This window comes from Emydura macquarii, unplaced genomic scaffold (genome assembly GCF_026122565.2).
Source record: "Emydura macquarii macquarii isolate MOO-44397 ecotype Brisbane River unplaced genomic scaffold, CSIRO-AGI_Emac_v2 contig_1253, whole genome shotgun sequence".
Classification (NCBI taxonomy): Eukaryota; Metazoa; Chordata; order Testudines; family Chelidae; genus Emydura; species Emydura macquarii.
Window position 1 is genome coordinate 75,010,270 of NW_027131390.1, and position 26,720 is coordinate 75,036,989.

Genomic DNA, 26,720 nt, shown 5'->3' on the forward strand with positions numbered 1-26,720 from the left:
CCCTATTGAATTTAAGCCTAATATTACTCATTCTTAAAACAGAATTAGTTTTTCAGAACAGCAGGAAGTGTTTAAAGTGTAGTTGTAATTTTAAATAATGACTTTGTAAAAGTGGCATCACGAGGTTCCATGTTAGTTGCAGTTATGTTAAGATAAAATTTACTCATGTTTTTTATTTCTTTATAAGCTGTCAAACCTGGGTTATTACAGTGAAGTTAAAGTCTTTCTTTCTCATTGTCACCTGTAAGAGTCCGCTAAGTGTCAATCTGCCAAATTCTGCCCTCACTTATACCTGTGAAACCAATTATCTTCAAATTCTGACTGGTTACATCTGTGCAATTCCACTATGTTCATTGTCGTTACACAGGTATAAGTGGAGGCACAATTTAGATGGCAACTTAATTTGTGTAATGCAACGTTTTTGTTCTTTACCTACAAGTTGGTAGTCTCCTACCAGTATATACGTAATCCAGCCGATAGTTGTTGTTACAAAAGCAATTCTCTAGAAGATTATAGACACCAATTTCCAGCCTATGCAGGCAAAAGGTACCTCAACACACTCCCAGCAGATGCCTCAAAACTTTAAGCAAAACATATCCACATCTAACAATAAGTGCCCAGCAACAATCAATAACAATAACATCATCAGGGAGAGAATAAAGGATTGGTGGACTGGATAGATGACCCATTTATAATGAAAAAAATTGTTCCATTCTTATATCATCATCAATTCAGCAGGCCCAATTGGAAATTAAACAATAAGGAAAACAATAAAGGAATAAGAAAAGGGCAATCTTACAGGACCCAGTAACATAAAGCAGCATCCAACAAGGTTAGGATATCAGTTTCGTAATGCTTAGTAAAAGCAGCAAAAACCACCAGATCAGAGCCATGAAAATCTTCTAAGTTGCTGTTTCTGAAGCTGTGCTCTCAAAGTGAAAGTTTTCCTGCTGATTGTGAGACTCAAACAATAGTAGAACAAACTCATCATGCTATACTGGTCTTGTTGCTTTGACGCTTTTCATGATCTCCATAAAAAATGAAAAGGCAATTCTATCTGAAAGATTTTTGTTCTGTCCAGATAGTACTTTTTAGGTTTCTTAACATCGAGAAGGTGACAGTGAAGTTCCAAAGGGTAACATGGATAGAGGAACATAAGCCTTTGTAAACCCAGCACCCTTGAGGGTGGGGGAGGAATGGGAACAGCCATGACCCTGCAAGACCTTGACAAAGGCCTTTTTTAAATAATATTTTTAGGGTTAATGCCAAAGGGGGCACACTAGGCTACAAGTGGAGAAGGAGTCAGTGGTAAATCTTAGTTTTAGAGTCTCATCCAGATTTCAAGATAATTCTCCCAGATCCCTTGAGTAGGTAAGAGTCCAGAAGGTTCAGCTTCTTGGAGTGAGATATTCTAATCTAAAGTGCAGAGTACTAGCCTAAAATTTGCATGGACTTCAATGAGAACAGTTAGGCCAATACAGAGGGCTTTGGAAAATACCACCCTTAGTCTCCAGGCTTAATGACAAGCACTCTGATTTGGGTGCCTGATCAGGCCTAAGTCAGGAGAACTCTGGTTACTAGACAGCTTTAAGAGATCTCTCCTTGACAAGGTGACCCAAGTCAGCTCAGTTTTCATGGCAACTCTGGCTAATAATGGTGGATGGGATGAAGGCACCGAACTGCCCACTTGAAGGAAAAGGTGTCCATCTTCCAAGCACATTTCTGTGAGTGCTGGGAGCAGAAACAAGAACCTCATTTTTGTAGAGTAAGTTCCATCTTGGGGACCCCAGAGGTGAATAAAAGTAGGAGTGTTAATCATGTTGGTTTAAACTCAGTTCCTTAACATTTGTTAAGACATCCCTGAACATAACTGTCTGCTTCCTATGATGGACTTTCAATCCAAGACATAATCCTGATCGCCTCTATACAAAGAGGAACTCCAAAGTGCCTCCACATCTGGCGACATCTGTTGCACAATCTGTAAGGATTTATGGATTCCAGGGAAAGAGTAAATTCCTTCAACACATACCAAATGAACACAAATTCCAGTCAATTGATGCTCCAATGACCATTTTCCAGGGAACACTTCACCCAGCACATTGGGGAGCCTAGGTGGGCACACCAGCTTCTGAAAACTTGTTGCTTTGGAGATCCTGATATGTCAGTTTCAAGAGTGGGTTCTCCCACTTGGAGCAAGTAGTTGGGATAAGTAAACCATCTGAGGAACAAACTATTTCTGTTGAAATGGGAGACAACAGCAGAAGTTATTTTCTTATTGGTCTCATAAAAATAGCATTGATTGATGAATCCTATTGTCACCAAGTATGATGGAAGAAAAACTGAAGAGATAAAGGGAAAATGCCTACCATAGAAGAGGCCTACTAATGAGCCTGAAGCAGAGAGAGTGGGCATCCACAATGAAGCTATACATGCAATGTACTAATACACTCCATGTCTATACATGCTGGGCTTCAAGAAACTTTTATACAGCTGCCACCATAACAGTAGTTGTGGGCTGTACCTCCTAGCAGTTGATAGACTGGGAACAATTCCATTGATGTGCAGAAAGGAACAGAATTCCAGCTCACTATTGTATGCTATGTGTTGGCTCTGCAAGGCGAATAAGAGTTAAATAAAAATTATTATTTTGCTCAAAGTAAGCAGATCTTACTTTGAATATTCCCCACTCAGCTGAGAAGGTACTATTTTTACATAGCAAGCTTCAATAGTCACACAATAAATCCTCTTTATTTTGCTGACACTCTACTTCCATGCTCTTTTAATATCTTAAATCAGTGGTTCTCAACCCGTGGCCCTATCAGCACACAACTGCAGCCCATGTGACATCCTCAGGGCCATAAAGGTAGTATTGGATGCGGCCCACAATGGTAAATAAGTTGAGAACCACTGTCCTAAATAGAACACTTTAAAAAAAGTTATAGCTGAGTCATCAGCCCACTCTATACAATCTCTTACGAAGAAAGTTTTCTTCCCCTTTTTGATTGCCCTACACGACTTCATAAGTAATCCACAGCCTTTTAAGTTCAAACAATTAGATTCTTCCATTCATTTTCATACTAAATCTTTTGTTTTTAAAAAGAATTGTTAAGAAAAAAAAAAAGAAAAATCTGTAATTATAGCACTTATACTCATCATAACATTCTCAACTTCAGCAGTCCCTTCAACTCGTGGACCACTAAGAACAGATGTAGTATCTTAAACTTCAGTATTTTTGGTCTCTTTGTTAACATGGACAATTCTAAAGGAGCGAAAATGTTACAGAATTTTTGGTTTTGATTTTCTGCACTCATTTCATTAATCTAAGAAAGAGCTGTATGATGGAATATGGCTATTATGAGAGAGATTGAGAGTTGGGGGTAGTTTGTAATATTCTGTTTTTATACAGCCCTGTTCAACTGAAAATCTCAGTGCTTTATAAATATCAGACCTTAACACCAATACGAGAAAGGTATGAAGAGTGTAAGTTGTATAATGATGTAAAGATGAGAAAATGTCTGACAATATGAAAAGCTGTTTAACAATGGGCTATATAATCTGGAAAAGGAGTTAAGTACAAGTGAGTTAGTTTAATTGCAATTGTTATGAGAAGTGACTTTTGGAAACAGCATGGATGGCATTTATTTATACCACCACAGAAGTAATGTGTTTGTCATTTCAAACTACACTTATGACTAAGATATGCAGCTAAACTTCAACTACTAATCAGTGAAAAATGGGTAAGTCATATTTCAAGAATGTGAAAACTAACTTAAAACAAAACTTATGTTAATACAGTACAGAAAGAGTGTATGATCTGGCAGAATGAACACAGGGTTGGGAGGTCTAATCCTGGCTCTTCCAATGACTCACTGTGTGGCCTTGGACACTGACTTTCTCAGTTTCCCTTTCTGTAAAATTGGGATATATATATATATATATATATATATATATATATATATATATAGATATATAGATACACACAGCATCATTTTTGTATTTCCTGAATTGTGCATCTATAATTTCTTTAGCCTGAAAACAATGAACAGTTTTTTAGTAGTACTGAGATTCAAACATTAAAAAAACTGAATTAGAAGATATAATTACCACATCATTGTGCACTTTTATATTTCTAAAATATAAAAATGGGAGGTCTTGAATAGTTTGTGGGGGAAGATGTGACAACTGCAGCCAAGATGTAGTGAAGGTGGAAGGCATGTCTCAAGCCAGAGAGTCTGCTGCATCTAGGCTCACGTGCAATGCTGCTTTGACAACTAATTTGCCCTTCTCCACGATAGCAATGAACTCCTGCTTTGCCTCATCTGGAAGCTTGTTTTTAAACCTCAAAATATTATCCAGCAGGCTAAATTGTATTGACTCAACAAATCCTATTGGTTTACGATCCTAAGCTGTAAACCTCCCATGGAATAAAGCTTCCTGCCAAACATGTCCAGCTTGGTTTTTTTTGCTTCTTTTCCTTTCAGAGTTGAGGCCCGGTGTCCCGGTCTCTCTTTTTCATTAGCAGCAGGGACTACCAGGGAGTCTGGAGGATGTTGATTATAGAAGTGCTCAAATCCCTGTGAAGGGACATAATATCTTCTCTCTACCATTTTAGTAGTGGGATGCAGGGAAGATGGGGTCTGCCATAAAATCTGGGCAGGTTCCAGAATAGCTTCATTAACAAGGAGAGCTACCCCTAAAAGGTCCCACAGAGGCAAAGAGGTCCATAAGCCTGTGTGACCTTTCCTGCACCTCTTGTGCAGCCACCCTCTTCAAGTCTTGATGAGCTCTGAAATAATCAGGAGGGGAAGAAGTAGATTCTACTTCATCAGGCGATGAGGAAGAAGAGGCTAAAGGTTGTTGAGGAGGTCCCTCCTTCAGCTCCTCCACAGAAGAGTCCTGAATGTGGTTTTCCCCTTGCCTGGGGGAGGGAAGATGGGTGACCATGCTGCAGATGCTCCTGGCATCTAGCTGATACAAGGGGGGAAAGGGAGCGAAGAGGCACAATGTGGAAGAAAGCCCCAAGGGGTCCAAAAGGAACATTGGTATGGAGGCAGGACACAGCTATGCGTAGGCCATCAGACCTTCATGTGTTAAGACTGTAGTCGGTACCACAGTGGGCAGGCACCCCACTGGGGCTTCTGGGCATGGTCAGGTTGAGAAATGTATGACCCAACATTGGTGTTTCATGAGCAGTCGGCTTCCTCTGACCATGGGGGAGCTGACCCAGTCAGTACCTGGAAGGCTGGCTCTGAGTCTGGAGATGGGAGTACCAGTGAAATCGTTGCTGGCTTCTCCCTAGATCCAACTCTACAGAGAGGTGCAGCAACTGTAGCAGTCACCAGTACCGAATGATGGTCTGGGGCTGAAGCTGGGACCATAGGAGTGTGCATTTCCAATCCTGGTACCAGGCAGGAGTCCTAAACAATGGGGAAAGTCAGCACCAACAGATTCAATGACTTTCAAGCTGCCTCAAAAGCCTCAGGGATAGATGGCACCAGAAAGGGATCCTGACTGTGGTACTGAAATGTGTGCCAACAATTCAGGTCTCAATGGAGTCAGCAATGCTTCCTGGCTTACAGAATGTATCTGGTGGTGCCTATTCTTTGGCACATATGTGAATCCTTGCCTCCACTCGGTGCCTTCGCTGTAGATTTTGAAGGCCTTGATACTAAGTCTTTGGGAGATTTACGTGGTCTCTTCTTAGGTAGTGATGATGAGGATCTGTCTCCAGACTCTAAGATCAGGAGGAGCACTCCTACCCAATTCAGACATTCTAGGTACCTGTTCCAATGGCGGGCAAAGAACAAACTCCATAAGAAGGTACTTGAGTCTGGCAGCCCTGTCCTTTTTTGATCAGGGCTTGAAACCTCTACAAATGTGACATTTGTCACTCGAATGGGCCTCTCCCACTCCCTTCAGGCAGCTGGGATGGCAGTCGCTCATTGGCACAGACTTTTACATGTGTGACAGGACTTGGAGCAGGAGAATGAAGTCCGGTACCGAGCCTGGTGCACAAACGGGAACCAGTGACCCAACTCTAGAAAAAACTACTCTGAATTTACTCAGATATCTAACTATGTACAAACACACTACATTAGACTAAAAATGAATAATGCAGGTACTATATAAACTAAAAGGGGGAAGACTTGCAAATACAAGGATCGAAGCTCCAACAACTGTCAGTGATGGTAGGAAGGAACTGGAGGTGGGGAGCAGTGCTGTCCTTAATACCTGTGTGCAGAGGCACAAGACTCCAGAGGGTGCTCATGCTGCCTCGAGGGGTAATGCGGAGGGAAAAAAATCTCTAACAACTATGTCTGTGGCGTGCACACACTCACAGTGGAACGGATATGTGCAATCACTCAAAGAAACGTATTATTCAAATAATGCAATAAAACAAAATGTTAGGTAAGAAATACCTGTGGAAATTTCAACTTTGTGGATCTCTCAGACTTTAGAGTATAAAGTAAAATGGGTTGTCTTATCTGCCTCACGTTCATCTACTATTCTAGCCATACAATTGCCTTTCCAGTAGGCTATACTTCACACATCTCATCTGCTTCCTCTCTCTTTCCTTTTCTCTCCTGCTGCTTGAAATTTAATTTCATTGACAACTTTACCTCTAGGCTTAGGTGAGCCACCTCCATCCAACCCAGGGGAGAGAGGGGAATCCGTAGTGGAGATATAGTGCGGGATCAGAAAGGAAGGTGTTTATCAAATCAAGGCATGAAGTCAGCTAAAATTCAAGTTCAACCAGGAGAGATGTTTTCAGCCTACATGGCAGAAGAGCAGCAGCCGGCTGTGAAATGGAATGTAAGCCCTGGGAAGACAGGGTGTAGCTAGTACAGTACAGAGTATGGAAGTGGAATAAGACTCAATCCCCTTCATTTTCTGCCCTAAAAAAGGCAGCTACCAGCTATTAATTAAGATGAGAAGATTCTGAAATTTAAAAGTGACATTTTCTTTTAAAGAAAACTTTTAATATACATTGATAAACCTTTTTAAACTTCTCTATCCCTGGTGGGAACATAATCATTCTGGAAATTGGTGCTGGTATTTCATTACGTTATGTTTTCTAATTCTAAACAAATGCATAAGATACTTTTAATCTTATACTTTAAAGTATATTATAGGGAAATCATGACTAAGGTGATTTGGACATTTTTGGGTCTCATAATCAAAAACCTACACTTCTCCTAGTTTTTGCAATATTCCCTCATGCTAAGAAAGCAAATGTCTGCAAGAAATTTTGACAACTTTTATAGTTATTTCCTCAAAAGCATATGTATAGGGGAAAAATGCGGGTCCCAGCCAACTTCATGATTCTGCTAAACTCATCCTCACAAACACACCAGTTTGGTTTTTTACCTGAGAAATTATCAGGAATGTTTTGGTGGGAGTATTTGCTAGAGGTCTCAAATATGTATTGTGAACATTCTCAACCATTAATTCTAAGGGTACAAAAGGGGGATAAAAATACTTCCTCTCTTCTGCCCATTGTCTTGTTTATTTAAATTGTAAGCTATATTAAAGGAAAGGACTCTCTCTTCCTAAGTGCATTTATGCACAATGGGGCCCCAAACTTGGATGGGACCTCTAGCTGACTATTGGAATACCAATAATAACAACTGCCTCCTGTCCTTGAAAATAAGGGGCCAGGAATCAAATACAGGATCTTTAGCATGGCAGTGTAAAAAGATACCACTAGGCAGTACAAAAATGCTCTGTATTTGTGTATAGATCATTTTCATGCCACATAACTGGCAATAAATGTAATTGGCATCAGCTGTATTTATAGAAATGAAAGCAAAAAACATGTTTAATTAGTCCTGGAGTAAGTGTTAAAAGGTACTTAAGTCATATACACCTTATATGGGCCAATCAATCTCTTTTTGATGTCCAACCTATAGCCTCTGGACTGTTCTGAATCACCCATGTCTGTTGCACGCAATCGGAGAATTTCATAAACCCGTCTTGTGTGTTGCTAATCAAAGAAAAAAAGAACAGTATGAATAATGATATTATAATTTGCAAGGTTATTGCTGAATGATTTAAGAAATTAAAAGATGTGGAAATGCTACATGTTCAATTATTTTGCTCAACATGTTACAAGTATCATGAGACATTCAAAGGGCATTGACAAAGACTTGATTTCCCTCCCTGCATCACTTCCTTATTTCTTTGGTCTTTTCTAACTAGTTTGGCAACCCACTCAGTCATCTATCAACATTCCTTCTAAAACAATTCTTCCATGCAACCTGTTGCCATTACATTTCTGTTGCATCTATATTATAGCTTTTGGGAACATGGTTCTAGAGGAGAATGCTCATTATTTCTAGAGACTGACAAAAACAATGAAGCATTATTTAGAATAATAGAGCGAATTTCTGGTTATGTTAATGGGTTTCATCTGATCATTTAATACTAGACTTATTAACTTAAGAAATGCCTTTACTTAGAATGAATAATTTAACAAAATTGTCTACACACTCGCTAAGTCTCACAAATCTACAATATAAAAAATATGTAACTTGATTGCAAATATTTTATTTCCAGAATTTAAAAAAAAAACGTATATTATGCCTTTATTGTATGTCTTTAAATAGAGATGAAGCCTTTGATATGCTTATTACTTCTACCTGTTTAGGTAAATTGACATTTAAATATTTATTAAATATTTATCCATTCAAATACAATGTCCCATAGACATGCAAGAGCTCTGCACATCTGCTCTTCCCTTAAACCACTATGTAGTTTTCATATGTAAAATATAGGTATCTATTTTATTTTTTTACTTAGGTCTCAATATATTCAAAGCTTTCATAAGAATCAGAGGTTCAAATAAGTCAGAATATCCAGAAAAAGTTAAGGGAAGAAGCTGAGCTCCTAAGCAACTCTGCAACTCCAGTCCTGCGAACTTTGAACGCTCCAGAAGGAGTTTACCTCAGTCCTGCTGCAGGTTAGGATCTGCCTTTTAGTAGTTTTTGCTACATTTTGCTGTTCTATTATATATTCAATTAAAACATGTTTTATTTGTATAAACACACGGTTTCTCCTAATCAAGTCCTATGCCAAAATAATACTAAGGCTACTGTACCAAAGCACTGTAGGAAAGAAAAATGTTTTTCTAAAGCCAAAAGTAAGCTAGGAAATGTTTTATTTCCAAATGCACTCTAAAAATATACTGCATGTAAATCAAGAGGTGCATGTTAGAAACTTTAAGAGCAGAGTAGCTATGCTTGTGAAATTTTTTCAACACTAAGCATGGGATTTGATTAAATTAGGCCTGAGTATGCCTGTACAGATTTTAAAATACCTTATTTATTTTCAGTTTTTGTTGAGCCTCTGTCACCATTTCTTGACTGAATCCTTGCATTAGTTTCTCTGAGGAAAAGCAAGGCAGATCTTGGCAGAGCTTCACTAGTACAAAATCCCTGAGTTTCACATAGTTTTCAGATGGATCTTCAGCTGCAAAGAATATAGAACCATACAGTAACTAAACATTCTGTAATCTATTCTTTCTTCACAAGATCTAATTATCTGATACTTTGGGAAACCTACTAAAAGTAAGGACAGACAACATCCTTAAAACACAGAAACAAAAGTATACATAACTGTACTTTATTATTCACCCATATTTTGGGTACTGCCATAATATAAACATACCTAAATAAGACAAGTTTAAAAAAGCAGCAGGCCAGAAATTTTGTTTTAAAAATGTATCTAAAAGATTAAGTATACAACATCCTTCCCCATTCAGCTATAGTCCAGCATAATCTCAGAAAAAGAAACTGAGAATTTAAGACTAATTTTATATCTAATCCTCCTTCTATCCCACAGCACCTGTATTGTATGAGTTAAATGGGTGATTTTCCTTATCAAATGTGTTGTAATATGTAGGGACTAAAAGGTGGATTAGGACCAAATATTAATCTCAGTTCTTCCTTGCTTAAAACTCAGTTGAATCTGTCTCCTAATGCCAGGAGTATGACAATTTTTTTGTGATTTAAAGTTGGTTCTTATAGTACAAATTGTAAGAACTGGATAACACAGAGTGAAAATAACCTCCAAAATATACCAATTATAAAATGTCAGCTATGGAAAAATAATCTCTTCTAATGTTATGACAGCATCTGAATATGTCTAGCTATTTAAAATTAATTTAGTGTTTGAAGAAGCATGCCTGACTGACCAACCTGAAAAAAGAAGCGTGGTGGGTAAGAATGAGACAGCAGCACTGTTAGCTTCTCCACACACTATCCTGCCTGCATACCTCAGCCCTGTACTGAAGGGCTTACCACTTGAGTTGAGAAGATAGTTAGGCCACAAACACTTTTTGCACAGATCAAACCATCATTAGATGTTAACTACTTTATTACCATTGTGGCCCTGTATGTACCAGTGACCTACAAGAAAACTTTTTTATTTCTATTTATTTTTAAGCCCCTTTCCTTGCTCTGGATATGCTTTTCCAAAAATTAAACACACTAAGAAATCTCTCACTAACATTATCAAAAATATACAAAAAGCTATCTCAACTTTTTAGATATTTATTAATCTACCTAATCATAACAAACAATCATAACAGCATTGGCTTTGTTTTCTCTATATGAAGAATAGGATACGATAGGATATTCAGGCATCTATAATGATATAGACAGATACACTTACTCCATTTCAATGAAGGATAGCAAAAGGAAAAACCTGCTGTGAGATTCTAATTTTAAAAATGACTCACTATTAGTGATATTTGATTTGGAATCTGATAGTCTATCATGATAGTCTACATGCTTCTCTGTAAGCAAAAGGAGTTAACTATTCAAATTACAGCTCTGGAGAGCCACTAGGAGTAGGAGGTGGGAAGGAAACTTAAAAAGACATGAATGAGCTACAATGCAAACCAGCATGAATTCATTTGTGCAGATTTCTTCCCACCTATGCACTACTCAGCAGGAAACGTTTACAAAACCATTGCAGGCAGCTTTTACTCCCTTACTAAACCTTCATAGACAGGTCTCTGACAAAAAGTTTATCTGAAAGGAACACTGGACTCCCCAAAGCATGTGAGCGCTTTTGATCTCTAACCTGTGGAATTCAATGCTACAGGCAGCCAGATTCACATAATTGGATTTTTAATACAGCTGATAAATGTCTGACCATTAACATTTGTAATTTAAGGATAATTAAGTGTCTTGCTTCAGGGCATGAACTGATCACATAAATGGGGTCAAGACAGATTTTTTCCATCACATATACAGTACTGCATAATTGGCTAGTTATTTTCTTGATGCAGAAAGGCAGAAGGCTTCTGATCATTACCAGTGAAAGTATATCAACTTGGTGGACTGATGGTCTACACTTGTATGGTGAGCATTATGAACCTATCCTGCAAGGAAGGCATGAGGATATGCATTAGGATTAATTTGTGATGAAAAGGAAAAACTGGGGATTGATTTTTAAAAGGAGAGTAAATGTGGAACTGGTGAAATAGAGCAAGGAAAAAAGAGGTGGGCAGTTCTTCTGTAAACGAGCACTGCTGAAGTAAGTTTCACTTACGGGGGTCAAAATTGCAACTTAGAACCAGGCTCTTGTGATTGAAGCTAAATTCACAAAATATGCCAAGTATCCATAAAATATACATGCAAACTGAAGACAAGTTAACTACTTCCAACTCAGTCCAGCCAAGCAACAATTTTATAAAACCCCATTATTTTATACTTCTCATGAGATTGAGGACCCTTACTTACCCACCTTATAACTTTAGATGCTATCTAACTGTCATAATTTCCTACCCATCTTATTCTTGTCCAGCCCAGCTTTCCCTAGCAGAAGCAATGAGAAACAAAGGAAAAGATGAATTTCTCTATGTATATCCTTTAAACTCTGTGTAGAAAACAGCATGCTTCCTAGCAGATTATTCCACAGAGCAATTTAAAATCTGGTTTGGAACAGTTTTACTGGGTAAAAAAACACATAACACACTGTGCACTGAGGGACAGACTGGTCTCCTGCATATTATATCCTGGTTCCTTCCCTCTCTTATGTAATGCTACATTGAATATATCTTGTCAACTGTTTCATTTGCCTTGCCATAAGCAGATTTACTGGATCATATGAAAGGTTTTCTTTTATAACTAGAAACTACAGCATTTTACATTAATGGGAAATTAGATATACATTTTACAATGTAAAATATTCCATGTTACATAACAGCAAAAGAGTTTATGATGTTTCAGTGAACTGTATTGAAGTTCAGAGACCAGATATCTTATATGTATTAGTTGATAATCCTAAGGCACTATATAGAAGAAAGCAAACGTCTTATTGTACTTAATGTTTTCCTTTGAATAATTTTTAAAAAAATATCACAATTAGATATTATTTGTACAGAGTTAGCACCTAGAGGGGAGTGTTATTCTACTTGTCATTGTTCTCACGGTTGTTTATCATACTATGGACTAATATGTGGGCTACAGGTACCGTACCTCTCCTGTGGTTTCATATGCCATTCCTTTCCATGTTATAAAACAGCACATACCTCATCTCTTTATATTTATTTTTTTTCCTTTCTTCCCCACCCTCCAATCCCTTAATATTTTTCAGGTATTCATGCACAGGTCACCTCTGACTTCATCTAGATCTTCAACCAGTCTACTACCCATGCTCCTGGCACACCAGACTGCTGTAGAGGTTTTCAGTGGCTGAAAGACTCTGGCCTTCACATTAACATGAATATTTTACCATCAGTATTATTTTTTGATTTGCTGTTTTGTTTAAAAGGAACAAGCTCATCAAGGAGTTTAAGAAAGCTCAATCTCTTGACAAACTCAGCTGTGTAGCTCACAAAAAATAGCTAATTAACTGGTAATCCTTTCATTCCAGGGATTGGATTTTCCTGGTGTGCTGTTCTCTGTAAATACAGGATTTAAAGAGTTACATTATATGCAATTCTTCTGTAAAATGGGGTACTATTAATCCTGAAGTAAACTGAAGCTAATCTTCAAAAGACCATTTAATTCTGACAGATGAATGCAAAAGTTAGACAAAATTTGGAGCATTTGCTGCCTGTTAGCCTGCAGCCTAATTCAATTCAAGTCTCTAATAAAATGAGTATTCGCATACCTGTTATATCAAGCACCGTTGGAGAAGACATATAGTATCTATGAACTGTTTCAAAAAGATGAGCACCATGGCCTTCTCCTTGGAATGGAGGCAATATCAGCATCTGACTAGAGACAGAAAGGAATGATTTTTTTAAAATTAAAAATGGACTTAATTAGGAAAGAGCACAATTTAAACATTTTAATATGCTGTGTTATGATCAACATTTTATTTAAGGATTAAAGTTCATTTATGGTGATTTTTGGGTATGCAACAGCTTTTTAAAAATTGCTAAGATATTCAAAACTGGTTTGAGATTCCACCCTGCTCCAGAGGGCAACAATGAAATAAATCAGTGCATAGCCAGCTAATAATAGGTTGGGGTTTTTTTAAACAAATCAACACCATTATAAACAAGTATTGGGAACTTCAGCAGTTCCCTCTTCTGAAATAAAAGGGAAGGCACGTGTTATGCTGCCAATTACCTTACACGTGGCCGGGTTTTGTCTGGGTACACATAGTAATTATAGACTGTCATGTAGCCTACGGTCGCAAAGAGAGTAGCTCCATCCTTATTATACTTCTCAAATCTGCAGATAAAACAGAAAGCCAAGCAGGTCAATTACAGTTGCGCTCCCATGCAGTGTCCATTTTCTTTTCCATTCTCCAACTGAATTTTCAGTGTCATCAAGCTACTCTGTGAGGGCCCAATGGGTACACCTGCTATGTTCTGAATGTACAATTCACTTAATTGGTGTGCAGCAACTTGGATAAATCAGGCCTCTTTACAGCACTTTAGTGCACTTGCCTATTATAAAGATGAATAGGTGGCAAGTAAAAGAAAACACAGGCAAAGCTCATTTTACTGTTTAAGCCTACATTCAGGGCTCTAACGGACAACAGCATTTAATTCAGCTCTATTCTCAAGGTCTCCTAAAGCATAATGGAGAAAAACTCAAGCCTGATAAACAATGGTTTTTCTTTCCTGGGAAAAATATCATTATACTGTCCCAATAATTGGCCAGCCACAATTAAAATGCAGGCTTTGTGGAGGTAATAAGTTCCACTGTTGCTTTAGAACTGTACTTACACTAGAAAGTAGTTCCATCTTTCATCATCCACGTCAATAAAGCTAGCAGTTTCAATAAACCACATCAAGAAGGTCTGAAGCCTTTCATGATATTCTCGAAAGCCTGGACATGTCATGTCAGCCTAGGGAAAAAGCCAGGAGAAGTCAGGTGAAACTCATCACTGAGGTAAAAGAGAAAGCCCACAGAACACTACTGAATACTCCTGTGGGAAAATATTTATAAGCAGAATACTCTGGTTAAATTAGACACACTGAAAAAAAGATATGGTAAAATAATGATGTTTATACATTGCAGTTACCACAGATTGCTAAAAATAGATCACTACAAAACCAAGCTGACTTTTTTTCATACCTGATATATCTGATATATTATGTCTTCTCCTGCTTCTTCATTATGAACTGAATATGTGTGAAGTAATGTTCCAAAGGGCTTAAAATTAACCTCCTTTTCCAACAAAGAGACAAAGTCATCTGTGCTTGTGCAAAATCCAGGAGGGATGATTTTTCTAATTTTGCTTTCCACATCATCTGCCTAGAAAATAAGAGAGTGAGAAAGAGACCAAAAAAATCAAAAGCTAACATTCCACACACAATATTATGAAAGCATAATTCTATTGGGAAAAGCAAATTCTTGTAAAAAGTACCCCGATACAAAAAGAAAAGTTGCTGAGGCTGCTCTGTAATTTCAGGAGGAGTGTTCAGTATCAGGGTGAAGGAGGATAATGTCTCTCATTGCTTAACAGTGATCCTCCTGGCTGATGAAGCAGCAGCATGAAAGGGCTCCAAATACAGTCTAGTCCAGTCACTGACTGACGGCAGTTATACTGTATGCCTAGAGGATAATGATATAAAATGGGGAAAGACTGGAAGTGTTGGAGGGATAGTCCTCAAAGCTGTTAACTTGTAAGGGATTTTTTTGATAGGCCAATTTCGAACGTCTACTCCATTAAGGGAGAAGATACTAAGTTTATGAACACCAGTGAAGATGGGGGATAAAAGGAGGCTGTGAACTGCGAGACACATAGGAATTCCTGCTTTCCCATTTGCCAGCATGTGATGCAATTGCTTCTCAAAGTAAGATGTTGGCTCTACTGTTCCTTAAGACTCTCTTCAGCTGGCAAATCTTTGAAACTGCACTGACTGTGGTGTGCTCTTCCATGAAACCAAGCAATGGCAACCAGCAAGAGGCTAGGTGAGTAACTGAGAAACTAAATGGCAGTCCTAGTCAGAGGGAGTGGCAGCGCACACACACACACGCACACATCCCTCCCCCCAAAGGGCCAACGACAATAAACATTATACACACACGCACACACACACACACACACAAAAGAGGAGAGCTTACTTCCTAGCCAAAATATTTTTTGAAAATTAAATTTGAGACAAAATGATATAATACAGAAATGTAACAGGACAATTTTCAACAACTTGGATTTGTAACCTCAAGATGGGGGAAGGAGAAAGACACGAGTCTTGAGAGCAAATTTAAATTCAGAGATTAAAATTACCCTTGTTAAATAACCACAGTCAATGTTAGAGACTATCAGCTGAGCAGACTTCATAATCCTTTTCAAACTCCAAAAAGACCACTTGATTGAATACATTTACTACTTCTCTTTAACCATGAATATTTGATGAAGTTTTACAATAACGTATTACTGCTTCTCACCAGGCAATAAAACTTAATGAATTGGTCTCAACTTAACAAAAACCTAACCCCTCAATACAACCCCTAAAAGCCTGACATTACATTCAACAAAATGAGCTTACGTTCTATTCAAACTTTCCTCTGGACAATGAACCCAGGTTTTTACTTAATGGAGTTTGCCGTGAGTTCAGCTGTAATGTTTGTATTGTATCTATTTCCACAAGGACTGACACAAGAACACTGTGTTAACTTACTAAGCAGCTCTTTCACACCGTTTACATGCATGATGGGTATTAGTTCTAAACCAAGACCCTTGCTACTTAGCATTCAAAACAGGGAAATTAAGATGCTTAGGACAAAATACACTACAAAAGGCTAATACAACATGCTACTAATTCCTGTCCTTTCAACCATAGTTCCCTAAGTAGAAGTAATGCACCTGCAAATGAATAGCACTTTATCATCATTCAGTTAGATTTTTAGGACAGAAAACCACGCATGGAGTTCAGCACAAACAAGTTTTATTTTCAATGGTTTGGTACTACCAACATTTATATTTAACTTGCTTTATATCTATAAAAAGAGCTATTAACCAGTTAAGATATAGCTCTACAATACTTTGCCTAAGAGCCTATTTTAAATACATACATCAGTCTTTGCATCCATTTCATTCTCAGGACAAAGGTGGTGCATTTACTAGAACCTTTTCTGTTCTCTATAAAGCAGTATTTGATAAATATTTTTTCTCTGGAACCATTAATTTAATTGAATAATGGATCAGGCAAAACAAAAATTAGGCATTTTTTTTTAAGATCAATGCAATGTAGTTACTAACAAAAGAACAATACAACAGAGTGCATGTGTGTATTAACATTAATAGTGTTAACATTTTTCTCAACCTATTTATCTAGCCATAAAATGGTAGTGTCATGCTTTGTGAACTATAAACTATATTAAAGTATTTATACTTGCACAAGCTGACAAAATTGCAGAAAACTGTAAATCAGTATTTACAATAAAATTTATTTTGTATTTCTGGAAAAAGTTGCACAAAATGTATTAAAGACCACAAAATGGAAATGTAATCATTCATTCAATGAATGCTTACAATACTCCTCACTGTATATATAGAAAATCTAGAAATAGGAGAGATTATGTTCAGTATGATCCATTAGTTTTGTTGATTCATTTTGCTCAACGTGTATGTCTGAGTTCCTTCCCCCATACTCCACAGAATATCAGCAGCAAACTTTCTCATGTGGCTAGGCTAGGAGTGGTGGTGAGGACACTGCAAAACTCTTTCCCCTACTGATACTAAGATGACACACCAAGCTGCTTGAATATGATCAGTACTTCCTATGGGAGCCCTCATTAGCTACTACCATAGGGAAAAAAGAGTTACTGAAAAGCTACAGCATAACAAATAAGATTTACAGTCATGGCTACAAAAGTTTTATTTTGTTTGCAGAAGACAGATAGGTAATTCTTTACAAAAAATTGTATTCCTCCCACTGCTTAGGAGTTCATGAGGTTACCTCTTACAGGGAAAATCCAGAATCCTCAATTTGGGTGGTGGAAATGCATAAAAGTCCTGATTTTCAACTATTTTATTTTGCTACATTTGAATATGAACTGCCTGAAAGTTCAGTAGTAATCACATCTGGGATTTTAGTTCAAGCACAAGTCTGCATATATATTTTACTAATTTTTGTATTTATTTATGACAGCATCCATATTCAAGAACTTCAATCATCATTTCCCCCTTGTCAGAGATTGACCTTTGCTTCCTTCAATTTCAGAGTAGTGGACAGCTCCCTGACAGGGCAGGGGACCCAAATCCTTCCATTTGACATTCCCTCTAGACTTCTAATGCCGATAAATGTATGCAACCACCAGAATGTATTATAATGTTTAAAAAAAAAAAAAAAAATCATTTGAAAAAATGTCTAGAAAAACTGAAAAAGTCCCAGAATTTTCTGTAAATTTTAATTTTCTTCCTGCCCTTACTTATGACTAAGCTTTTAGTAGGCTTTCTTCATGAAGATCAAGATAATTTAATAGAGGGGAAATAAAGTTCAAGCCTTTTAAAAAAAATAGTAAGGGAGTTACTGCAATTCCCACAAGAAATATTTTCCTACATGGTGCAGGAGGGCCATCATGGAGGCTTCCATGTGCTGCCATTCAGGAGACCTCGATCCAATTCCCAATCCAATATATATTATTCTTTGGTATAGGAGAGTATGGCTGTGTCTACTCCCGTGAACTGAAATTTTGGCAACTGAACCAATGGTGCAGCATGTGTATATTAGCTATGCTGTTCTGCTTTAAATTTTTCTTCATGTTCATGCTTTGAACAGTACTATACTGCTGCAGTTGCAAAGCCTTCTGGGTACTAATCCCATGGCTCCTGTTATAACTCCCTAATGAAGTTGTTTCAGGGAGATTCTGAAAGGTGTTTGAGGGGCTCAGAAGAATTATGGGAGAGAAAGTCAAATTCGCAAATTCTCAGGCCTGAACATTCAATTCTCACCCCTTGTTCAACAACAAAGAAGTCTGCTAGAGCTTTTGGAAAGGCAACTGCAAGGTGGTAGAGTATGGGATTGATTCATCTCTGTGTAGAAAGCAAGGCCTACAATTGACAGTTTTTTGCTTTAACTCTTCCCCTCCTCCCCAAGACACTGTCTCTGTACCATGCTTGAGAATAATGATTACTGTGTGGAGTGATGCTTTTAGTTCGGGATCATGACTACAGGCAGGTGGGACAGAGATGTTTTCAACACCTAGTATGAGCAGTTATGGCTGCCTAACTTCAGAAGAAGGAGACTTCTGTACTTCTATGGTAAGCTAGCACCAACACTGCAGCACCAGGCAAGGACAGAAATGGATGACTACCTCATGTTAATTGGCTACTCTGGACAGTTACGGTTAAGTTTGGCACCAGTTTGGGATTTCCAAGTCCACAGCAGGTACTACTATCATGGCAATACATAGCAAACCAAAAACATATGACCACTGGTACACTTGATAACAGAGATATGAACAATTAGAGAACTCTATTCCGGAACAAATGATGGTTATTCTGTGTTACTACCCCAGAAGTCCAGGAACACATCAGTCTTGATGACAGTGAAAGCCTCACTGGATCAACACGGCAGGCTCTTTCTTAGCTATTTACAAAGAGGGACCAAGCAAAATGCATGACGCAACTTTTCAACAGGTACTATACCAAAATATTTTATCTCAAATGTCATCTGTGCCCAGTGATTTTGGATGATCACTTATGTTGATTTAATCATCCATGGCAAAAATGATTTTCTGATGAATAATCAGTATCTTTCTAGGTTTGTTTAAACAAACGGTGCAAGTGCATGATAATAGTGGTCTCTGCTGCTTTTGGAAGAATGATATAAAGATGGCGATCTGTCAATCTCAAGGGCAGTCAGGATCCCCACATGGGGGAAAAAAAGGTACAGTTTACCGGGGCCCGGAGGGGCCCAGCTCAAGCTGCAACCCCCATTACGGGGTTAAAAGTTTGTACTGGACCTGAGAAAATTATGCTTGGGCCCTGATGACAGTTCAGCCGCCTAATATAGTAATAAAAAACTGCCTACTACATCTCGTATAATATACACAAAATCAAGGGCGAGGCATTCAACGAACAAGAGTTAGGCAATGAAACAACCTACACACAGCCACACAAAAAAGCTGTTGAACCTGGTGCTGCTACTTACATAAGTATCACCTGCAGTTTGTATGCTGCCACATAAGAAATGCCATGTGTACTCAATTTCAGTGTGATGGTGGGTAACTGGGAATGAATCAGTAAACTAAACCCTACTTTTATTAGGAGTCATACCAAATTGATGTTGCATTTGTCCTTGTGAATTAAAACTTGACCTTAATTAGTAACCCTATTCTCTTAATTTCCATGTGGATGTGGTTTATGGAGAAGTGCTTAGTTGTATTGATCGGCTGTTGCTAATACAAAGTTCCTTTATGTGGCCTGCACGCTGCTATTAAGTGGCTTTTTATAAAAAGGATTTATACTTTTGTTTAGATACATAATTACTAAAGCAGGAGATACATTTATTTGTATTAGTTTTGATGAAGGAGTATAAGGAGTGATCTGAGGTAGTGTTATTAAATAATGGCATGACAGATGTTAAAATTACACAGAAACTCTTTTCATACAATTTCTTTATTAAAAGCAAAAGAGGTCACAGGCCAGCTGTAATGGCAAAACAAGCTAACATTTACAGAATAAAGAGCAAAAGCTGTCTTAGAGGTTACTAAAATGCCTCATTTGGATTCCATGAAAAAAGGGTGGCATACCTAGGGAATGGCAGTGAGCAATCTGTAGAGCAGGAGGCAGTCCAATAAATAATACTGTTCCAATTTAAACAGTGGAAATGAGGGGCAAGGAAGGAAGAAAAGTAGTAGCGGTTTCTTCTAAACTCTCTTTGAAAAGTAAGCCCCACCTATAAGCTAAATTCTGGCCACTTGTGATGCCAAAATGAAGTGCGACTCATAGAAGAGTATACAGATGTTCAAAATATATCACATGTTCTACTGGGCTCCTCAGGCATGGCTCTCCCTTAATGGGATTTGGATACACCTATGGGCAGGGCAGATTAGGCATGTGCCTATGCCTTAGTGTCCTACCTTACAGAGTCAGGTGATGTCAGAGTCATCTTTCATGTATTTATTTATTTAAAGTTATGTTTCTAGCCCTGATGGTTGTTTTCAAGAGCTTTTTCACATAATCCAAATAACTATGGCAGAAATATCTGCTCACGTTTGCAGGCAGCATCCTACAGAGGAAAAGGGAGCAGCCACTATCACCAGGAAGTGATAGCCTGGCTCCATTCCCACAGTCAAAGCAGACCATGGCCTTCTGCTTGAGGGAGGGTCTGAATGCCTTGCTGGGCTCTGAAGGATTGACTCCCCCTGGATAAAGTTTGCCTGGCATTTTTGGCTACATGGATCAGATTGAGAGGGGAAGTAGTAGTCCCCTCTGAAGCATCATTTATTCATAGCATCAAAGTCAACTGTCACTCATAGTAGACTGTACAGACCTTAATAAAATCATCCTTCTCTCTCATGTGCTTTGATCAACACTAAAATAGTTAATGTTAAAAAATCTGTTGTTGGGCATCCGAATGAATACCCCATTGAGTTGACAGCTATTGTTTCAGGCTCTCTGCAAACATCACTGTATTATTTATACTCTATTCATGCATTTGGAATTTCTCTTCACAACCATAAAGGCTAGAGGTGCTTTTTTTTTTTTTTTTTTTTTTTTTTTTTTAAATGAAAGATGAAATTCTGGAGAACAAAATGGCAGTCTCAAAAAAAAAAAAGTGCCTCGTCACCAACTCAGCTCCATCTGGCCCAATTCAAGCCCTGACCCTTCTCTCTCAAAAGTGACCTTATTTGTTTGTCCTTAAGCCTATACATGCAATCATGTGTATTTGTGCACATTGAAGAATAAGTTTTCTTTCTTCCTTTTCCTGGACCTGTGATTTGTGAGCCTTTCCCTCTGGTAAGGATTCAGTCTATTTGCCCAGCACCTACTTTAGGATGTCCATGCTACTGAGGCAGCCACTGAAAATAAAGATAAGGGATAGATAGGCTAATGCTATGTTAACACACCAAGGAATACAATAAAAGTAACAATTATAGTTCTATTTTGAATTCCAGTGCTTTCTGCCAGCCATTTTGGAACAGAGATGGTAAAGACTTATTAAAATGGACATACCCTTTTAAGAATAAAGGTGATTAGTTATGATCATCTAGTGCAATAATAATGAGAATGAGAGGTGCCCATAATAGATTATTACTGCAGGCATATAGGACCCTCAAATATCTGAGCAGTGTCTCCCATCCAGAGGGAAACTGATAAGCTTGCAGTGAGTTATTCACACAGACAACAGAGGACCAGCTTCAGGTATGAAAAAGTTGCATGCTTCTGTGGGAATGGAGGGAGATATGCCTTGTTCCAAAATCGGATTGTTAGGCTGGAGGCCTTGCTTTGACAATTTTCCCCAGATACAAATCTCAAAGATTGGGGAAAATAGAGGGCTAAAATTAACTTACATCTCTGCTAGATTTAGAGAAATGTATAAGACAACAAGGAATAGACAGTATGATTATTTTATCTAGTCCCATGGCCTGTGTTATTGATGCATCATGTGGGCTTAGTCAGCTGCTCTGCATGTGGAACAAGATTGCCCTAGCCAAGAACAGCAGCCAAGGCAGTCAAAAGGAAAGATTTGCAAGGGTGAGAAACGCCACAGGAAGTAATGAGGAAGCCAAACCAGCAGGGCTACAAGGGACTTGGCCGCTCAGTGAAGGGGAATGGGGAGAAAGACTACTAGGGGAACCAGGAGATAGTTGGACACTTCTGTCCTCACATAACACGATTAAAAAAAATATTATTTTGCAAATTAATAGCAACATTCATAAGAACCTAGGGAAAAAACCTTAAAACCTCCAGAATCAATAAATCTCACAATTAAACAGACTACATACCTGCTACAGAGGATACCTAGTCTCCAGATTCCTTTTCTTGCTAACTGCTTCAACCAGTCTCCAGTTCCTGGGACCCCAGTGTATTTAGCGTTTCCTGGTCTGTCACCTCATCTCACTCGTCTATGTAGTTCACAGAGCAAGTGTTTTCTTTCACATCTTCCTTGTCCTTCATCAACTCACTGCACAGTGCCTCAATGATATCCAGAAGCCCGTTGGGCTTGGTAGAATCCTGAGAATTCAGCCCAGTTTGTCATTAAAAAGGTAATAAATATTTCCTCTGAGTCAGAGGGACTTACTCTGGGCCTTATTTTAGAGACTGAAGATCTTCCTATACCGTCCAACAGCACTGCTTGCTGCTCCAAAAGATGTATGCCCCCAATTAGGTATTTGGCCACCTAGCCATCCACTGAAGTACTGCATTTGAAACTGGCACTGGCTCTCCCCCTCTCTGCATTGTGATAGTACCTGGAGTTGTGCTAGGCAGCCTGTCGTACTAGGAAGTTTACAAAGCCAAGAAGATAGTCGCTGCTCCAAAGATTTTATAATCTAAGTAGATGCCTAACTGCCTGCACATTTACCTCAGCCCAGATGGCACCATATTCAGAGGAAGGCCTGCTCCAAGATAAATATAAATAAATGAAGTTTGTGTCTGAAAACCACCCACAAGTGAGCTCCACTGTGTGTGCAGTGCTATTTGTACAGGTAAATGGCTTCCAGTCAACTTGATCCATGTATAGTGGAATGCAGGATGCAGATCAGATAGTGTATCTAAATAGAGAGCGGTAGACTATGAGATGGTAGAAGAAGGAATATTTTTTCTATTAGGGCTATCATGCACATGTGTGGAGTGTTGCAGTCATGATAAGGTGAAAACAAGTTGTCTGCTTGAGAGAAATGTGGCAGATAAGGCCTCTGAGCGGGAAAGCGTGCGCTTTCAGAGTGGATAACAACACCTCTAGCTGATTAAAGACTGTTCCTTCAGGCTCTGAATGAGTCCTGATCAGTCTTCCTCAGACAAAAAGATGGTAGATACAACATGGAGACTTGCGAGGAAGTTGAGAGTTTTGAGTGAGCAAAAAAGTTGAAGGATCCCAGGGACTACAAAGGTGAACAAGGATTCTCCAACCAGAGGGAGGGAGGGAGGGAGAGAGAGAGAGAGAAGGAAGCTTTGTTAATCGGGATGCTCACGGAAGTTTGCTATGGTGTTATACACCTCACTCTCTATTTTGCCACATATCTGAAATTACACTATGATGAAAGGCTGAACACATAACTTTGTTATCTAGATAATGTTGATTTTGGAGACTAGCATTTCTCATCTCTTTTCAGTTCTAGAAAACTGACAAGATTACACAGCATAATTTAAGTCTCTTGATATGTTGCCCTAGTCTCAATAGCATTTTAATCATAGAGTAAATGATTGAACAAATATGCCTTTATTCAACTTTAGAGATGGAAGGGCAAATTCATCAAAAAATTAATCATTCCAACTTTTTTCTTTAAAAGAATTAAATGGGTCTTTTCTTGAACATATTTAAATGATCTTTGTCCACTTTTGAAATGAGGAACTTTAAATCCAGTTTGAGATCAATTCAACTTTTTCTTTCTTATAACTAAATAATAACCCAAACAATGATGCATTTTCTTAATGCATCAGAAACCACGAGCAAGAACTTATTCTTTTTCTAAACAACTAGGTAGACTTTTATTCAAATGTTTAATATCTAGTTCTACAAACATGAATAAAAACTACATATTCATATTCTATATCTATGGTATACACTTCAGCCAACTGAAGAGAAAAATATGACTATCAAAAGTTATGACTGTTCAGCTTCAGTTTTCACATCTGTATAATTCAGCTAAAATGCTTTATAGTTGGATGCAAAAACTGAGGGTAGGTCACAAAAAGGAAGTCAACCTGATAACGAATGATATGCAAGGTGATAAAATTAGTTTACTAAATTTAAATAATATAATCGGAAGTGAAAGATATTTTCCTATGAGTGTTTTATAAGCACAGGAAGTGTGTGTAGTAAAATATAAATACTGACAGTATCTCTTTAAAATAAGATGCAGAAAGCAATTGATACATAACTTGGATGGGAAACTGGGATAGCTGTATTTCTAAAACTAAATTCCATATCAGTTGCTTTCTGCATCTCCCATTTAAAAGGATATTGTTCAGTACTCCTAATTTTATTTACAAAAGCCTCTTTACCTTCTAATCAGATGCTTTTAAATTTGGAAAACTCAGCACCACTCTGTCTTCCAATTAACACGATATTTCAGCCTTACTTTAATTTTTGAACACTAGCTTCGACGTTAGCTCATCTCTGGAAACAGCATGCATTAGTTTGATTACTGCAGTCAGAAGATGCACAAGGGAACACCACACAGGTGGTTTCAAAGCTACAGTATGAAGGGAATATATTTTAAAAACTGACAGTCTAAATATGAAGTAGATAAATGTGGGGCCTAAACCTCTTGAGCAGGTCTCTTTAGCAATTTTAAATTTCTATGAAGATTAAAAAATCTATGAAGATTTGAAAGTGTAAGTTTGGCTCTGGCTTTACCTCCACACAGTCAAAGTTTTCATTAACTTTAGATGTATACTCGATCCGGAAAAGTGTTGACAGGTTACCAGCATTGTAGTACAAAAGAATCTTCAGACCCTTGTAACCAAAGGCAACTTCACTGGGGGAGAAAAAAATGAAGCAATCAGGAAACTTAGACTACTAAACAATAATCACAGTAGAGCTGTAATCTATATAAAGCTTTGAATTCATGTCCACTTTCCAAATTAAGTATACCAACCTAGTCTTATAGGAAAAGAGAAATAGAATTGTCACATACTACGTCAGAATATATACTGTATAAACAATGAAGATAAAATACTGTAAGTTATCATCAATATGCCACTCAAATTCCTTCATCTATCAACATGAAATTAAGAAATTAAGTGATTAATGACAAGTTCCACAAATTCTTTCTTAAAGGAATAAAGACATCTCAGAAAAAGACAAACCATACATGCATCCCCAATCTCAAAGGACAATGCATACCCACATAATACTTGGCCTCTATTTCAAAGGCCAAGAAGTTAGGATACATGATATAAATATGCATTCTATTCAATTTTACAAGATATTTTAAAAATAATTTTTTAAATCACTTGTAGTTTGACCTTTTAAACACAGATACTGAGGCAGATTGTATTTACTGGGATTCTTTTTTTCAGAATGTGTTTTTTATAGTCAGGTAGACTGCTGCAAATGATACTTGCATATTTAAAAAAAAAATAAAAAAATTATAGCAACCCTAAGTGGGTTCTCTTTTAGTTAATGGTTCTGATGAAACATTACTAGACTTAGGCTAGAACTGTAAGTAAATGCAGGGAAGTCTAATATTGAAAACAAACGGGTTACGTGAAATTGTGTGTGTGTCTGTCTGTCTGTCTGCCTGTCTTTTTGAGCCCTGACCCCCAGAATGCAAGGAGAAGTACCATGCACCTCCGAGGGCCCCCAGCATCCCCACAGAGAGGCCAGGCATCTAAGCTGCCATTCCCACAGGCAGGTTTTGCAGGACTGCAGCCAGGGAAAGTGCATCCTGGTGTTTCCTTTGCTGACTGCAGCCTCGCAAACCTGCCTTCTACTTATTAGCAATGACAGATAATGGCAACTTTTTGGTGGCAACCCAAGGATAGCTAATAAGGGGAAACTTCTGCATTTGAAAAAACACACTCTTAAATTTGTATATGTTAAAAGGACAGGGATGTGGATTTAAACTAAAACCAAATGTGTACAGATTTGATTTTAAAAACCCAGTGATTAAGAAACCAAAATGAAGTTACTTATAGATCACTGTTAGATATCTACATTAGTTTCGCAAACATTACTGTGAAAGTCACCTAATAGGAGTTGGAACTGTTCTATGAACAGAATTCCCTTTGAAGTAAATGGCAATTTTGATTGCAGAATCAGACCCAGCATTCTTCAATAATCTGACAACATTTCTACAAAAGAGTGACTACAGAAGACTACAGACCCAAACTGTGTCAGATGATCATTGAGGTATCTTTCTTACCACATGTTCATTAAAATATTTAAGTTATTTCTGTGTGATTTTACAAAATGAATTAAAAAAAAAAAAAAAAGTTTCCTATTTCCTAAAACAAGAACAAAAAATGACCATTTCCTTCTAATCCTATTAATTTCTCCTGACATTTGATTGGATAACTTACTCATCCCCAAACACTTGATGGCTGTACTCTGGATTAAATGTTGTGCTGTCATCTTCCAGATCTTCAGGAAAACGAACTAAAAAGGAAATGGGCATAATTTTACTATA

At 37.9% G+C, this 26,720-nt stretch overlaps 1 protein-coding gene across 2 annotated transcripts in view; it reads right to left on the bottom strand.

The window, feature by feature from the left end:
• Nucleotides 1-26,720, bottom strand: part of HAT1 (histone acetyltransferase 1) — a 39,433-nt gene that overhangs the window by 4,355 nt on the left and 8,358 nt on the right. Inside the window, exons 3-10 of one of the 2 annotated variants that reach the window (XM_067549247.1) lie at nucleotides 26,614-26,689; nucleotides 24,947-25,067; nucleotides 14,544-14,723; nucleotides 14,192-14,313; nucleotides 13,587-13,691; nucleotides 13,123-13,229; nucleotides 9,317-9,468; nucleotides 7,868-7,984 (exon numbers count right to left, since the gene is read on the bottom strand). In XM_067549247.1, coding sequence (XP_067405348.1) covers nucleotides 7,868-7,984; nucleotides 9,317-9,468; nucleotides 13,123-13,229; nucleotides 13,587-13,691; nucleotides 14,192-14,313; nucleotides 14,544-14,723; nucleotides 24,947-25,067; nucleotides 26,614-26,689 — 980 coding nt within the window. The remainder of the gene's footprint in view (nucleotides 1-7,867; nucleotides 7,985-9,316; nucleotides 9,469-13,122; nucleotides 13,230-13,586; nucleotides 13,692-14,191; nucleotides 14,314-14,543; nucleotides 14,724-24,946; nucleotides 25,068-26,613; nucleotides 26,690-26,720) is intronic. The other variant, XM_067549249.1, reaches the window with a different exon arrangement.